Raw genomic sequence first — 17,315 nt, 5'->3', positions numbered from 1 at the left:
AAAAGGTGTGACTATTGTTTCATTGTCCTGTTGGCTGAACAAAATGTACTTGAAATGTAAATACAAAAAGCGGTTCCAAAAAAAACTGGGCTGTACAGGAAGTGATGCATTTTTTGTAGTGCAATAAAAAAAACTGATAGTTAATTCGTATTTGAATAAAAAACTGTCATTCTGCACGTTTGTCTGGAACTGCCGTAATCTGCAAGACGCCACTGTACAGTGGTTTGCAACCTTTTTGGTCTGTGACCCCTTCAAATGACTCAATGTCAAACTGCGACCCCTCGTCACCTCTCCACAGTCTAACTGTTCATCCAATTCATGCAGAAAGTTATTTTATTTAGTTGTTTTAATTGAATCATTTCTAAAGTCAGGAAGATAGGTATATCAAAGAACAAAGGGTAAAGAAATTAGAGTCTGAAAAAGTCCACATTTTGTTGTTTTTCTGCTTTCCTACCCTGTTAATAATATTGGAACCCATCAGACTTATCTTGCAATCCTTTTGTGGAGGTCCTGAACCCTGAGTTGGGAACATCTGAGTCGTCAACAAAAGCACAAATGACTGCAGTTGCTCCAGCAAATGTGCCAAACACATAAAGCTAGAAAAGTATTTGGGCACTGTGCCTTTACGTGGCAGCTCACAGTAGATGGTGACAGGAAACATAAGGGGAGAGGAGAGGATAACAGAGACAAAGTTCTTCGGCCAGATTTAAAGCGGGGACGTTGCTGTTCAGTGATTTCTGTTTTAGACCACTAGATGACCATGATCCTTTAAAAAAGGGCTGCTACCGTGCGGTAGACCCAGAGTTGCAAGTGGGCAAACACAACAGGCAAATACATCAGCATACAAAGCACTTTCCCTATGAGCGTATGCTGCTCCAGGCCTATAGTTCTCAGATCTGTCACTAGAACAAGACTGGGTAATAACAAAATCCTCCCAGTGCACACAGGACTGTTAATCACCAGGCATCCCTCGCCTACTGCTGTTTCAAGGCCTGTTTGACTTAAAGTAAACACGTGCAGGAAATGTATTCAGTGGCTCTAAACATTTATATGGGGGCCTTGTGGTTCAAACAGTTTCATGGCCAGCACATCTTTCAAGAAGGTGCTTAGTGAGCCATTTGTTAAAGGCATGATAATAGGGCATGACAATGCATGGCATGCTTCATGTAGCTAGCTGTACCATTGTTTGTTAAACCTTTAGTTTGTGTACTCATTGATAGACAATGTAAGGTGGTAGCAGAATGCTGATCTGATGAAACTTAACGTCTGTACAGTGTAATACGGGGCTAATGTTTTGTAAGCTCTATCCTGACCCACTTTCTGTGCTGAATTTATTTACTGATACAGGTATGAGGGAAAGATTGAAAAACTGTTTGTTGAAAAAAACAACATAATCTATGAATCCATAAATATCCAAAGGCTTTCGACGAGTTCAAGCGAGCATTATGGGAAATCATTTTCCTGAGTCGTCAGATAAGTAAGCTCTCCTCTTTCTTCTTCCCCATTTCTCCAATTTCATCTAAAAGAATATCCTTTGTTAATCTGGTCTCAATGAGCACCGTTGTTAAGTGCTGCTCACTCCGTACTCCCAGCCAGTCATAATCCATTGTGTTGTTTGCCCCTTGCTTGGTGTACATTTCCAGCGCAAATTCCAATGTGAACAGTCAATAACATGCACAGATGTGGCCATTGTAGAAGCCTTACTTTTTCATTCAGAAGAATGTAGTATGGTGAACTACAACTGCACCCAAGGAAGAATCTGAAACACAAGTTGTACTCTTTTTATAGCCAGAGGTTATGTATTTTTTAAGTGATTTTGCTTAATTTGAAAAACAAATCAAGAACTATTTCTGCAGTATTTCTGCTGGAAAGCTGTTGTATAAATGCATTAAGGGGGATTTCTGCAATGGCTGCTGTTCTGCTTCACCCAATCATCACGGATTGTGAAAAACATATTAACCTCAGGGTTGACAAAAACATGTACGCTAGGATCTCATTTCCTCCTCACCATCTTGCTGCACTCATCAGTTTTATGTAGAACATGCTACTCCAGAGTCAACATCAGTAAAAATGAAACAGCACATGATAATGATGTTCCCTGACCTCTTGTAGACAGTCAATATAATCCATGATGTTGTGTCTTGCCTCCCATCATCATGTTCCACAGTGTACTGTACCTAACAGCATAAAAAAAAGAAATATGTGGAAAGCTAGGGAGCTAAACTGTGCTTTATATTAGGAACATAAATCATGGAAAATCTACTTCTCTGGTATGTGAAAATCATGACATAGAGAGGCTATACCCTGCTCAATTCCTGTGATGACAATGAATGAGCTGACGGAACAATCATTGTTGCCCCTTTTATGGGTTTGCTGGAAAAACATTTTTTTTACATTGTTTATTTTTCCATCCAGCATCTCCAGCAAATCTAGAGCTGGAACATCTGCAAGCTTTCACCCTTTTGACATCATATTGAAACGCTGCTTGGGAAATAATTCATAGTCTGGATGCTGAACTCCCTCATGTCTAATGAACGAAAACAACAAAATAAATCTCCCATCTCACTGGCTGTGCCCTTAACAGGAAGTCAGTCCTATCAGCACTAGAAGGCACACAGAGCGCTTCGCTGTGTCCCCCCCACCTTATGTCTTTAACACAGCTCTGTTGTTGAGGGTGAATATCCCGAAACTATACCGTCCCTTTATTCTCAGTATCCTTTTCTCTGAAGAGTCTCAAAAAAAGGTCACACCACTCTTTACATGATACAGGATCCCTCAGGAACAAACACATAAACCCTGTTGTTAAGAAACACTTGGAGAAACCCTGTTCAATGACAGGTGGAGAGTTTGGTAATTCACGTGACACAAAGCAAACGGACTTGTCTGTGCTGCACAATGACAGAATGCTGCATATTAAATGAGTTTTCAAAAAAAGAAAAAAGCATCTGCATCCCTCTGTTTGGATCAGCTGCACACTAGAGAGATGCTGACATTTTTTGCGCTAAATGCAAAACATCCCCATGACCCGAAAAACAATTTCCTCCAAACGGATTGCTTAGCAAACCACTTTCGTGACCCTGTATCATCCGATCCACTTCAAGGCCCCCCTTTAAAAATCAGCAAGACCAGGAAGCTAGAGTTTATTACTCTTGTTTTAAAACTACTTGTGCCATTTGGTCTGGATTGGAGTTTCCTGTAAGGTTGGACAGAGCCTTAACAGTTTGTTAAATTAAGAGTCACAGCAGAGCATTTTTTTTGAGAAATTTGTGGGAGAACATTACACTTTATCACTCTAGCTTGAACTTCACAAATGCTTATAATATCTCATGGCTGAGTTTGGCTGTACTGTATGTTTGGGCACAGCTTTAACTGTTTGCTTATCATCACAATCAATCATATTCACCATGGTGTCATCCTCAAGCTTTATCAAATGATGAGCATTCATTATGAGGTAGAGCGCTTGTCCCGTAACCACAAGGTTGGTGGTTCAAACCCCTCTACCGGCAACATGCCGAGGTGTCCTTGAGCAAGACACCCAACCCCAAGTTGCTTCATTGCAGCCCACTGCTCCTCCAGGATGGGTTAAATGCAGAGAAATAATTTCCCCATTGTGGGACTAATAAAGGATTGATTATTATTATTATCTATCTATATCTATATCTATATATATGGGGCGGCTGTGGCACATGAGGTAGAGCGCTTGTCCCATAACCACAAGGTTGGTGGTTCAAACCCCTCTACCAGCAACATGCCGAGGTGTCCTTGAGCAAGACACCTAACCCCAAGTTGCCCACTGCTCCTCCAGGATGGGTCAAATGCAGAGAAATAATTTCCCCATTGTGGGACTAATAAAGGATTATTATTATTATTATTATATCTATATCTATATCTATATCTATATATATGGGGCTTGCTGTGGCACATGAGGTAGAGCGCTTGTCCCATAACCACAAGGTTGGATTGGTTCAAATATGGGGCGGCCCCTACCTGTCCCTTAACCACAATGCCGAGGTGTCCTTGAGCAAGACACCCAACCCCAAGTTGCTTCATTGCAGCCCACTGCTCCTCCAGGATGGGTCAAATGCAGAGAAATAATTTCCCCATTGTGGGACTAATAAAGGCTTGATTATTATTATTATTATTATTATCATCATCACCAACTCACCGCTATGCGAGTGGATATCTTCTGCTCGCCCTCTGCGCCCTTTTGCTCTCCGTTGGCCCTGTTGTACTCAGGCGGTTGCTGGTTCGATCCCCGGCCGCCCTTTGCCTTTCGGTTCCCAGGCCCTTGGTGGACTATGTTGAGCAGGTGAAGCGTGCTCTCGTGCTCCCGGTCGGAGCTCTCGGCCTGGCCCCTCTGGTAGCGGTTCTCGCAGGTGGAGTGGTGTCTCCTGCACAGCTCTATGCGGGCCCTCAGACGCTCCACGATGGCGCTGTGCAGCTGAGGGACCGCGGAGCCTCTGGAGGGGGCCACCACCGGCCCGGGCATGGCTCCTAAACCCACCCCCAACATGGGGACGAAGGCCCCTGCAGCAGACTGAGCAGGGGTCGCTTCTCCCATGCCCGACAAGTGTGTAGAGACTGAGGTCCACCGAGCTTCTTAAGGGCCACAGGACGGGCATGGAAGAAAACACCACGTCTGCTCTCAGCTATGACAAATACTGAAGTCACTGGAGGGGATTTACCATGTAGTTTATGATATTTGTTGAAAAACAAATTGCACAATTATCTCGTCAAAACGGAATGTTATAGTGATGGAAAAGATTACTTGGCTTTAAAAAGTGATTTAAGCTCAGTATAAACTCACACTATGGCTCCACAAGAGGCATTAAAAGAAAAAGTCCCAATGTTGCAGAATGGTGTTAGTGGTCGCTTCCTCTATGTCGGCTGGTAATTAAAACTGAAATGATTGAGAAACACGAAAAGGCTTCACAGCTGGGATGGATCCACTCTTGCTTTTTAACTCCTCGTCCTCTGCTCGCAGATAAATGATATTCAATATGAATCCCCTCGGATGATTCAAAACCCCAGCACGCACAACTTCAGCTCCATCGATGGGCAGATCCCTGGTACGATGCCATCCCACTTTATCTCCAATGTGCCACACTTATGAAACAAAAAAATAAAGAAAGAAAAAGCAGCAAAGACTGCAAAAAAACTGTAAATTCAAAGTGAAGGATCGGTCGCCAGAATAGGAGAATCTGCCAACGCACGACATTCACCAAACTTCCCAGACTCACGCATTTTTTTTTTTTTTTTTTTTTTTTTTTGTTGTTTGGATTATAGTCCTTTCTCTCCGTTTTTTTCTCAGCCCAACCTGGATAACAAGGGTCTTGGTTTGCAGATTACCAGTCAAAAAACCGTGCGGCCGAAACGCAGGGACCCGTTGTTTAAACCGATCGAGACCCGTCTCAAATAGTCCATTGACAATCGTTTGTCCGTGTGGTGCACCGAGGCAATAGCGGAACTACAACACACAGAGCCTCATTGTGCGAACATTCCTCCTTTGACATGGTACACTGACACGGACGTTGCGGGGTCCACATGCACCCTCTAGTGGAGCGACAGGGGAACTGTCCTGACATGAACACTGGGGTCGTGATAGGAGAGACACGACACCACGATGATGTGCAGGTGGAAAGTAGCTGACCAAGCAGTGGCAGATTTAGTTTTATGGTTAAAAAAAATGTAATAAAAATTGTTGTGATTTATTGTCTGTGTAGTTGTATAGTATGTGTATTTATTGTCTGTGTAGTTGTATAGTATGTGTATTTATTGTCTGTGTAGTTGTATAGTATGTGTATTTATTGTCTGTGTAGTTGTATAGTATGTGTATTTATTGTCTGTGTGTTGTATAGTATGTGTATGTGATATTGTCTGTGTAGTTGTATAGTATGTGTATTTATTGTCTGTGTAGTTGTATAGTATGTGTATTTATTGTCTGTGTAGTTGTATAGTATGTGTATTTATTGTCTGTGTAGTTGTATAGTATGTGTATTTATTGTCTGTGTAGTTGTATAGTATGTGTATTTATTGTCTGTGTAGTTGTATAGTATGTGTATTTATTGTCTGTGTAGTTGTATAGTATGTGTATTTATTGTCCGTGTAGTTGTATAGTATGTGTATTTATTGTCTGTGTAGTTGTATAGTATGTGTATTTATTGTCTGTGTAGTTGTATAGTATGTGTATTTATTGTCTGTGTAGTTGTATAGTATGTGTATTTATTGTCTGTGTAGTTGTATAGTATGTGTATTTATTGTCTGTGTAGTTGTATAGTATGTGTATTTATTGTCTGTGTAGTTGTATAGTATGTGTATTTATTGTCTGTGTAGTTGTATAGTATGTGTATTTATTGTCTGTGTAGTAGTTGTATAGTATGTGTATTTATTGTCTGTGTCTGTGTAGTTGTATAGTATGTGTATTTATTGTCTGTGTAGTTGTATAGTATGTGTATTTATTGTCTGTGTAGTTGTATAGTATGTATGTATTTATTGTCTGTGTAGTTGTATAGTATGTGTATTTATTGTCTGTGTAGTTGTATAGTATGTGTATTTATTGTCTGTGTAGTTGTATAGTATGTGTATTTATTGTCTGTGTAGTTGTATAGTATGTGTATTTATTGTCTGTGTAGTTGTATAGTATGTGTATTTATTGTCTGTGTAGTTGTATAGTATGTGTATTTATTGTCTGTGTAGTTGTATAGTATATTTATTGTCTGTGTAGTTGTATAGTATGTGTATTTATTGTCTGTGTAGTTGTATAGTATGTGTATTTATTGTCTGTGTAGTTGTATAGTATGTGTATTTATTGTCTGTGTAGTTGTATAGTATGTGTATTTATTGTCTGTGTAGTTGTATAGTATGTGTATTTATTGTCTGTGTAGTTGTATAGTATGTGTATTTATTGTCTGTGTAGTTGTATAGTATGTGTATTTATTGTCTGTGTAGTTGTTGTATAGTATGTGTATTTATTGTCTGTGTAGTTGTATAGTATGTGTATTTATTGTCTGTGTAGTTGTATAGTATGTGTATTTATTGTCTGTGTAGTTGTATAGTATGTGTATTTATTGTCTGTGTAGTTGTATAGTATGTGTATTTATTGTCTGTGTAGTTGTATAGTATGTGTATTTATTGTCTGTGTAGTTGTATAGTATGTGTATTTATTGTCTGTGTAGTTGTATAGTATGTGTATTTATTGTCTGTGTAGTTGTATAGTATGTGTATTTATTGTCTGTGTAGTTGTATAGTATGTGTATTTATTGTCTGTGTAGTTGTATAGTATGTGTATTTATTGTCTGTGTAGTTGTATAGTATGTGTATTTATTGTCTGTGTAGTTGTATAGTATGTGTATTTATTGTCTGTGTAGTTGTATAGTATGTGTATTTATTGTCTGTGTAGTTGTATAGTATGTGTATTTATTGTCTGTGTAGTTGTATAGTATGTGTATTTATTGTCTGTGTAGTTGTATTGTATAGTATGTGTATTTATTGTCTGTGTAGTTGTATTGTATAGTATGTGTATTTATTGTCTGTGTAGTTGTATAGTATGTGTATATTGTATAGTTGTATAGTATGTATTTATTGTCTGTGTAGTTGTATAGTATGTGTATTTATTGTCTGTGTAGTTGTATAGTATGTGTATTTATTGTCTGTGTAGTTGTATAGTATGTGTATTTATTGTCTGTGTAGTTGTATAGTATGTGTATTTATTGTCTGTGTAGTTGTATAGTATGTGTATTTATTGTCTGTGTTGTTGTATAGTATGTGTATTTATTGTCTGTGTAGTTGTATAGTATGTGTATTTATTGTCTGTGTAGTTGTATAGTATGTGTATTTATTGTCTGTGTAGTTGTATAGTATGTGTATTTATTGTCTGTGTAGTTGTATGTATAGTATGTGTATTTATTGTCTGTGTAGTTGTATAGTATGTGTATTTATTGTCTGTGTAGTTGTATAGTATGTGTATTTATTGTCTGTGTAGTTGTATAGTATGTGTATTTATTGTCTGTGTAGTTGTATAGTATGTGTATTTATTGTCTGTGTAGTTGTATAGTATGTGTATTTATTGTCTGTGTAGTTGTATAGTATGTGTATTTATTGTCTGTGTAGTTGTATAGTATGTGTATTTATTGTCTGTGTAGTTGTATAGTATGTGTATTTATTGTCTGTGTAGTTGTATAGTATGTGTATTTATTGTCTGTGTAGTTGTATAGTATGTATGTGTATTTATTGTCTGTGTAGTTGTATAGTATGTGTATTTATTGTCTGTGTAGTTGTATAGTATGTGTATTTATTGTCTGTGTAGTTGTATAGTATGTGTATTTATTGTCTGTGTAGTTGTATAGTATGTGTATTTATTGTCTGTCTGTGTAGTTGTATAGTATGTGTATTTAATGTTGTATAGTATGTGTATTTATTGTCTGTGTAGTTGTATAGTATGTGTATTTATTGTCTGTGTAGTTGTATAGTATGTGTATTTATTGTCTGTGTAGTTGTATAGTATGTGTATTCCAGTATGTGTATTTATTGTCTGTGTAGTTGTATAGTATGTGTATTTATTGTCTGTGTAGGTGTATAGTATGTGTATTTATTGTCTGTGTAGTTGTATAGTATGTGTATTTATTGTCTGTGTAGTTGTATAGTATGTGTATTTATTGTCTGTGTAGTTGTATAGTATGTGTATTTATTGTCTGTGTAGTTGTATAGTATGTGTATTTATTGTCTGTGTAGTTGTATAGTATGTGTATTTATTGTCTGTGTAGTTGTATAGTATGTGTATTTATTGTCTGTGTAGTTGTATAGTATGTGTATTTATTGTCTGTGTAGTTGTATAGTATGTGTATTTATTGTCTGTGTAGTTGTATAGTATGTGTATTTATTGTCTGTGTAGTTGTTGTATAGTATGTGTATTTATTGTCTGTGTAGTTGTATAGTATGTGTATTTATTGTCTGTGTAGTTGTATAGTATGTGTATTTATTGTCTGTGTAGTTGTATAGTATAGTATGTGTATTTATTGTCTGTGTAGTTGTATAGTATGTGTATTCATTGTCTGTGTAGTTGTATAGTATGTGTATTTATTGTCTGTGTAGTTGTATAGTATGTGTATTTATTGTCTGTGTAGTTGTATAGTATGTGTATTTATTGTCTGTGTAGTTGTATAGTATGTGTATTTATTGTCTGTGTAGTTGTATAGTATGTGTATTTATTGTCTGTGTAGTTGTATAGTATGTGTATTTATTGTCTGTGTAGTTGTATAGTATGTGTATTTATTGTCTGTGTAGTTGTATAGTATGTGTATTTATTGTCTGTGTAGTTGTATAGTATGTGTATTTATTGTCTGTGTAGTTGTATAGTATGTGTATTTATTGTCTGTGTAGTTGTATAGTATGTGTATTTATTGTCTGTGTAGTTGTATAGTATGTGTATTTATTGTCTGTGTAGTTGTATAGTATGTGTATTTATTGTCTGTGTAGTTGTATAGTATGTGTATTTATTGTCTGTGTAGTTGTATAGTATGTGTATTTATTGTCTGTGTAGTTGTATAGTATGTGTATTTATTGTCTGTGTAGTTGTATAGTATGTGTATTTATTGTCTGTGTAGTTGTATAGTATGTGTATTTATTGTCTGTGTAGTTGTATAGTATGTGTATTTATTGTCTGTGTAGTTGTATAGTAGCTATGTGTATTTATTGTCTGTGTAGTTGTATAGTATGTGTATTTATTGTCTGTGTAGTTGTATAGTATGTGTATTTATTGTCTGTGTAGTTGTATAGTATGTGTATTTATTGTCTGTGTAGTTGTATAGTATGTGTATTTATTGTTGTCTGTGTAGTTGTATAGTATGTGTATTTATTGTCTGTGTATATAGTATGTGTATTTATTGTCTGTGTAGTTGTATAGTATGTGTATTTATTGTGTGTGTAGTTGTATAGTATGTGTATTTATTGTCTGTGTAGTTGTATAGTATGTGTATTTATTGTCTGTGTAGTTGTATAGTATGTGTATTTATTGTCTGTGTAGTTGTATAGTATGTGTATTTATTGTCTGTGTAGTTGTATAGTATGTGTATTTATTGTCTTGTCTGTTAGTTGTATAGTATGTGTATTTATTGTCTGTGTAGTTGTATAGTATGTGTATTTATTGTCTGTGTAGTTGTATAGTATGTGTATTTATTGTCTGTGTAGTTGTATAGTATGTGTATTTATTGTCTGTGTAGTTGTATAGTATGTGTATTTATTGTCTGTGTAGTTGTATAGTATGTGTATTTATTGTCTGTGTAGTTGTATTGTATGTGTATTTATTGTCTGTGTAGTTGTATATAGTATGTGTATTTATTGTCTGTGTAGTTGTATAGTATGTGTATTTATTGTCTGTGTAGTTGTATAGTATGTGTATTTATTGTCTGTGTAGTTGTATAGTATGTGTATTTATTGTCTGTGTAGTTGTATAGTATGTGTATTTATTGTCTGTGTAGTTGTATAGTATGTGTATTTATTGTCTGTGTAGTTGTATAGTATGTGTATTTATTGTCTGTGTAGTTGTATAGTATGTGTATTTATTGTCTGTGTAGTTGTATAGTATGTGTATTTATTGTCTGTGTAGTTGTATAGTATGTGTATTTATTGTCTGTGTAGTTGTATAGTATGTGTATTTATTGTCTGTGTAGATAATAATACTTAAAAACACAAAACAGTAAAAAATGTGATGGTTGTGATGGTGTTTGAGATAATTTTTATTTCATTTATTTCATAATTAATGTTGTTATAGGCAATACTCTATAGGCCTTGTTAGTTCCAGGTTCAATATGTGCACTAAGGTTCTTTCAATAAGTTTTCAATACACGTTGAACCCATCTGGCCCTTGACTTGTATCAATTTCTTTATTTCGGCCCACTGTGTATTTGAGTTTGACACCCCTGCCTTAATGGATGTACCGCCCTTTGTGGTGTGTTGGTTTGTACAGTAGAAGGCGCTTCAAATGTTTCTGGATTCATCAAAAATAATTAACTAGAATAAAACACAAAACATGAACTCAGACATCTGACGTCATCAGATAAAATTAATCTCAAAATAGAATACAGGGGACCGCCAAAACAAAAAGCTTACATTTGTAGTACAGTATTAACTTAAAATAAATATTTACAATATAACATTGTATTTATTTATTTATTTACCCTAATTAAACCAGGATAATCCCACTGAGATTTTGAATCGGATTTATAAAGAATATAACATACTTTCCTGGTCAGGATCTTTATTTTGTTGTATAGGTGTAAAGATTAAGACAGACATGTGTATTTACATAAAAACATAGAATATAACATGTCTGTGTAGTTGTATCTATCATCTATCTTTATTTTGTTGTATAGTATGTGTATTTATTGTCTGTGTAGTTGTATAGTATAGTATGTGTATTTATTGTCTGTGTAGTTGTATAGTATGTGTATTTATTGTCTGTGTAGTTGTATAGTATGTGTATTTATTGTCTGTGTAGTTGTATAGTATGTGTATTTATTGTCTGTGTAGTTGTATAGTATGTGTATTTATTGTCTGTGTAGTTTTAGTATGTGTCTGTGTAGTTGAGCTGCTGCAACACTTGAATTTCCCCCATGGGGATCAATAAAGGAATATAATAATAATACTTAAAAACACAAAACAGTAAAAAATTGAAAACAAAACATTAAAGATAAAAAAAAAAAATCACACGAGAAGGCAGACTTTAAACAAACCAGCAAACTGCATCAACCAGATAATTGTCACTCAGTGCCAGGACAATAAGACTGCAAAAATAGGAATAGTTAATAACAAGTTATGATATAAACTAATTTTTCCCAAGTTGCAGGTCAGATAAACCTTCACTGGCACTGTTTATTAACTAGATTGATTTGTCAGCATGCACGTTACATCACGGTACACCATATAAATGCACACATATGAAAGCATACTTACACCTATAATTACCTATAATGCCGACTTTTATCCCAAACATATTGATCTAGCTGGAATGAAGAAGCAGTGATACTACCAATTAAGCACTTACTGGCTCCCAACATGCTTGTATACAAACAGGGTCCTTCATTTTCAACTGCAGGACTGCTGTGCCTGAAGTGAACTGCAAGCATTTATTGTCTAGTTCAGTTTGTGTTCATCAATACCTAAAAGGTGGAGACAGTTAAGGTTACTTAGCATCTTTCAAATTAAAATAGGGGTAAAGTGGATTTTACTGGTTTTGCAATCCATTGCACTGCTGATTTAAGTGGAGGGGCATTTGTGGCTGCAGACTTACCCTCTACACTGTAGATGAAGACCTTGTGCTGGATGTCAGCACACTAAGGGTCTCATCAACAACAAGGCAATCATACTGACATCCACAGAGACAGGATGCTTTTTTTGTGAAGCAGAAGGAAACTGAAGGCCCCAGAGGAAAACCACACAAATGTGGGGAGAACATACAAAGTTGACACAGATAGAGGCAAATAGGAAAGCAAACATGTGAAACAGTGACTTACCTGGCTGCCTTTTTGAAAGGTAATAATCAGTTAGACTAGCCCTCCTGGTTACTGCAGCAACCTGGCACTGACTGACGCTCATGTTTTAATTTAATCTTAGTCGTTGGAGGTCAACCCCTTCTTCGTTTTAGTTGTCATAAGAGTACCAATTACGTTATCATAAATACGTAGGGATGACAAAAGAAGTTGACGGCCTGCAGCAAATACTTTAGAACACCTGAAATACAATATGACAATATGTAACATTATAGCAGGGCTGTTGCAGAACACTCTGCTGGTAATTAACTGGTTAAAGTGTAAATATATATATATGCAGACACTGACCAGTATCGGTATCTATGATATTCCTATGAAAGGAAGGAGTATTTTGTAAATCTGTTATTGAGGTCTTGGTTGACAAAGACATTTTAAGCTGATTAGTTGGTTTTTTTTTATGGGTAATTGAGATTTTAGTCGTTCCTCTTTACTGGAAAATGAAAGTCACATCATGAAGCACAATAAAATTCAAGCACACCAGTTTAACAGATCCCGGAGAACCACATTCGTATTTCTTGCAATATTTATTTATAAGTAATAATACATTAAATGTATCATTGTTCTCAGTTTGGGTCACATTTCCTGCGTCCTTAGAATGCAATTGGGGGGGGCACTGCATATTTGTAAATGTCTGGTAGGAAAACACTTCTCAATGTAAAGGCATACATCCTGACTCAAACAACATGTGTGTATATCAGCTTCCAAAAACTCTTATGCATCTTATCCATCTTTAGCAATGCCAATGAATGTGCTGTACCACACAACAGGGGGCAGCAGACATTCAGCTTCTGTGCATTACAGCACCAATTAAGAATGTGTGGGAGAGAGATGAATAATGGCATTGTGGCTGCCATAATACAGTGTTTTTGGTTTATATTTAAAGAGGAACCTTAACACCAAACTTTCACTTCTTGATTTATTCTATGTCCACAGTTTAAGTCTACCATAATACAGGAACAACAAAGTCTTGTATTTTTTTGTATCCCAAATGAACTGTACCACATTACCATCGCACTGGCATCGTCTGTCATATTGCTTCACAAAATCAAGACAGTTTGCATACATCAATGTTAGTAGAGAGAAGGTTCCTTGTTTGGTAGATGTTGGTTTTTTTTCCTTTCTACAATTATCAACTGCATAATGCACAATAAATTAATAAATTAACACACAAGCAATCTGCAAATGCTTTACAGTAGTAGCATAACAGTGGTTAAAAAATGATCTCTACTAGTACAGTACGTCAACCCAGTGACAGTCTGACAGTAGATCTGAGCAGGCTTTTCAATCTCGCCCAGTCAGGCTGTCATTTAACATACTACAACTCACAATCTACCACAACACATACACAGCTCTTCTGCTTACAACGGGTATCTCTAGATAATAAATTACACATCCATTTCACTTCAGAGACTGACAGGGAGACAGGCTTTTCTTCAGTCTTGTCTTTCCTCCCTCACTCTTTGTGAATCACAGTTCACCCGGGGAGGGCTTTGCCAGTGCAACTCAAGCTGCCAGCCTCCCTATTTCATGTATAGATCATACAAATTCAACTTGGGAATAAAAAAAAAAAGAATAACATACATGCTGTAACAAACTTAGCTTAATTTAGCCTGACCCCGTCCTTATGAATATCACTTGCTTACATGTTTCAGTAAAAAATAATGATAAAAAGAATACAAAAAGCAGTAAAAATGGTAGAAAAACATTAAGAAGTAAATCTTAATGAAATAATCAATAATACCATCTAGCACTGCATGGCCACACAATTCATAGAAAGGTCAAATAGGTATTCACCCTTTAGTGGTTCCAGCCCACAATGAAATACTGGACTTAAGTTGAACAAGAAACTGGTCATTCAGTTGTCCTAAATACAATATGGCTCTCACTTGAATAATAAAATTTCTCCAAGGCAAAATTTACAGTCAAAACTGAAACAAAAATATAAGGCAAATTAAACAAATAAATGGTTTAGGAAATTAAGAAAAACATTCTTTCCTAAATTATTTTTAAGTGACTAGGATCACTGGGAAATCTTCATTGTGGGACACTGCCTTTGCAAGAAAAGCACAATGTTACATTACTGTAGTGCACCTTTTGTCTCAGACAAGTGCATCAAACAGTCAACAAACTGTGCTGCAAATATGTCATTCTATTAATAATTTACATACAGGAAACAATTACTCTTCAGAGACATAGCTGTACTGTGTGGCGTATCAAAGACCGGAGACATACATCAGTAAATGGTTGAATTTAGGAAAGCATAAATATGCTATTCTCCTTCTACTTAGCTTGTATTTATGTTTTTTTTTAATTTATCTCTAGGGAGAGTGAGAGAATAAGAGAGAGAGAATGATGGAGGGGATATCTGAACTCCTTGGAAAGTACACCTCCTGCTTTGTTTATACCTTCTCCAACAATCATTTTCTTGGACAGTGCACATTGACGATGAAATGTAGTAGAAGATTACCTGAACTGAATTGCCCACTGACGTCAAACCTACAAAGATACAAGATGCGTCTCTTCTTCTTCTACTTCATCTTTTTCTTTTCGTCGGTCTTGCTCTCTTGGTTCTGTACATTTAGACGTTCCTGACTTTGTACCTGCAATGAAGTAATTGGCCTGCCATCCAGCCTGACAGCTTTTAAATATGGTTTGGGCTCATACTTAATTGAAACCGAGGCAACAGCCATGTGCAGTCATCATTAGAGCTTCTGACACGGGCCTTTACGTAGTTGTAAGGCTGTATTTCCCCCCCCCTTCCTCTTACCAGACATGCACTGCTAAGCTGAAATGATTGCCCGCAGTGAAAATAATCTCTTCACTGCTTCTGCACGGCTCAGCACAAATGATAGATTGAAGTGAAAAGAGAGAGTCTGCCTGCATGCCAAAATTGGAGTGCATCTTGGCATTCCTGAGACCAGTAAGCGTACTCTTACAGTATATTAATATGGTTATCGACCAGTTAGCCTCTGCTGCCCCTTTAAATGGCAGCAATTGGGTAAATAACCTGCTAGATGCAAAATGTTTGACTATTACAAGGGGGGGGGGATGGGCAGGAAACACTTAATTCATAAAGGATGGATTGATAAATTGGGATGATATTTTCATACACATTATCAATTGTCCACAGACTGTTATAACAGTCTGCATGAAGAGCTTTGGCAGGACGCTTCACCTGTATATGGCCTGATATCCTGCATGTTAGCAGTGCATTGCAGTAAAAATCATCACAGAGAACAGGCATAGGGTAGGTTATGGCTTTGTGTCCAAATAATTCAGTCTCAATCAAGCCCAACCAGTATTCATAGTAATGATAGACACATGATACTAGAGATGCTCCACGTAAGGTCCTTGTTTTGCACAGGTCAGTGTCAGGACTTGACCCCCTTGGCCGGTTCAGTAGACTGCCGCACATCGGTCCACTCTTGCATGGTGCTTTGCAGTGCCTGGGTCTTCTCCTTGTCCACTTGCACGTAGTCCACCTTCTCATCCGAGGTCACAGAGGATGTAGATGGCTGTGGAATGATAAATAAGGCAGTAGTTAGATTCTGGGCTGAGGGGTGAACTGCACTGCGGTAGCAATAAGAAACAATGCAGAACAAATTGAGTCCACTGAATCATATGCTTACTTTTCGGTGCGGACTGGGTGACCCAGGCTGGAAGTCCAGCGCTAGGTAGTCCACGTTGCCACACTTCCTAGGGGCCGGGCTGCTGGTGCCGCTCACGGCTGGGGAGGTAGACGCTGGGTTCTGCTAATGGGGACGAAAGGGAGGTTTCACTCACACAGAGAAGGCGTAGCACGCAAACATGAGGATCATTAAGATACAAAAGACACAATGTGCTCCCCTGATCTCCCCTCCAGCTATTGGGACTCACCATAGCCACATAATTCTCCTCACTGTCTGCAGAGTCGGTGCTGGTGATGCTTTGTGTAGAGATGGGTCGACAATGCTGGGAGGACATGGAGTTCATAGCAGGCCTGAAGCAAAGCAGACAGGACTGTGAGTGCTTCTACCTTCAGGCAGTGTGTGTGTGTGTCAGTGGCCTTAGGTAACCTAGCTTTAAATGACTGATATGAGACTCACATGGGCCGTGTCCAGGACATGGTAACTGGGCTCTTAAATGGCAGCTCATCAATGATCCCATTGTTCTTCAAATCAAGAGGTGTTGGCTTCGCTGTGGAAAACAAGAGCAGACACTGTCAACAAAAAAATCATTGTCTCTGTTAAATCAATCAACAATCCAGATGGCAGAGCCGTTTTGAAGGCAAAAATTGCAACGAAAAAAACCACGACAACAAGAGATTGCCGTCAAAAACTCACATTTCCTGTTAGGTTTGAGGTTGCGGTTGATGGGTGGCGGTGTGACATCACTGAGGCGGCTGGGCCGGTGACACAGGGAGGCGCTGCTCCCCTTACGGGCAGGTAATGTTGCAGAGAATCCTGGGAAATCAAAGTGATGTGGCCCAGGGCTCATAGGGATGTAGATATTTTTAGGGCTGTCAGCCTGGGCAGCGCTGAGTGGCGAGGAGCCAGGATTCATGGGCACATAGTTGTCATCTGAGTTGCCACTGTCTGAGCGAGTCAGAGGCGCTTTGGTTCTCTGGTGTCAAAAGAGACAGAGGGTGCATTACTCGCTTAAACTCTCTGGGCTCAATATTGCAGGAAAAATGGAGCGCTCAATTCGAGTAAATATAGTAGAGATGCTTTTTCTTTCTCTGCAGTTTATGAAGTCGCACTAACAGCATCTGTCTGAGGAGGGAGTGCAGTT

The 17,315-nt window shown here is 37.5% G+C and overlaps 2 protein-coding genes across 2 annotated transcripts in view; both read right to left on the bottom strand.

Annotated features, from left to right (window-relative positions):
- zmp:0000001236 (mastermind-like protein 2) overlaps nt 1-5,254 on the bottom strand; it is a 36,042-nt gene extending 30,788 nt beyond the window's left edge. The window contains exon 1 of the mRNA XM_054598266.1: nt 4,166-5,254. Coding sequence (XP_054454241.1) covers nt 4,166-4,561 — 396 coding nt within the window. The 5' untranslated portion in view covers nt 4,562-5,254. The remainder of the gene's footprint in view (nt 1-4,165) is intronic.
- Nucleotides 5,255-13,057: 7,803 nt separating this feature from the next.
- gab2 (GRB2-associated binding protein 2) overlaps nt 13,058-17,315 on the bottom strand; it is a 35,602-nt gene continuing 31,344 nt past the window's right edge. Inside the window, exons 6-10 of the mRNA XM_054597751.1 lie at nt 16,868-17,147; nt 16,631-16,721; nt 16,422-16,524; nt 16,175-16,297; nt 13,058-16,060 (exon numbers count right to left, since the gene is read on the bottom strand). Of these exons, the coding sequence (XP_054453726.1) occupies nt 15,917-16,060; nt 16,175-16,297; nt 16,422-16,524; nt 16,631-16,721; nt 16,868-17,147 (741 nt within the window). The 3' untranslated portion in view covers nt 13,058-15,916. The remainder of the gene's footprint in view (nt 16,061-16,174; nt 16,298-16,421; nt 16,525-16,630; nt 16,722-16,867; nt 17,148-17,315) is intronic.

The sequence above is a fragment of the Anoplopoma fimbria genome, chromosome 1 (assembly GCF_027596085.1).
Source record: "Anoplopoma fimbria isolate UVic2021 breed Golden Eagle Sablefish chromosome 1, Afim_UVic_2022, whole genome shotgun sequence".
Classification (NCBI taxonomy): Eukaryota; Metazoa; Chordata; class Actinopteri; order Perciformes; family Anoplopomatidae; genus Anoplopoma; species Anoplopoma fimbria.
This window is presented reverse-complemented; position numbering and strand designations above follow the sequence as displayed.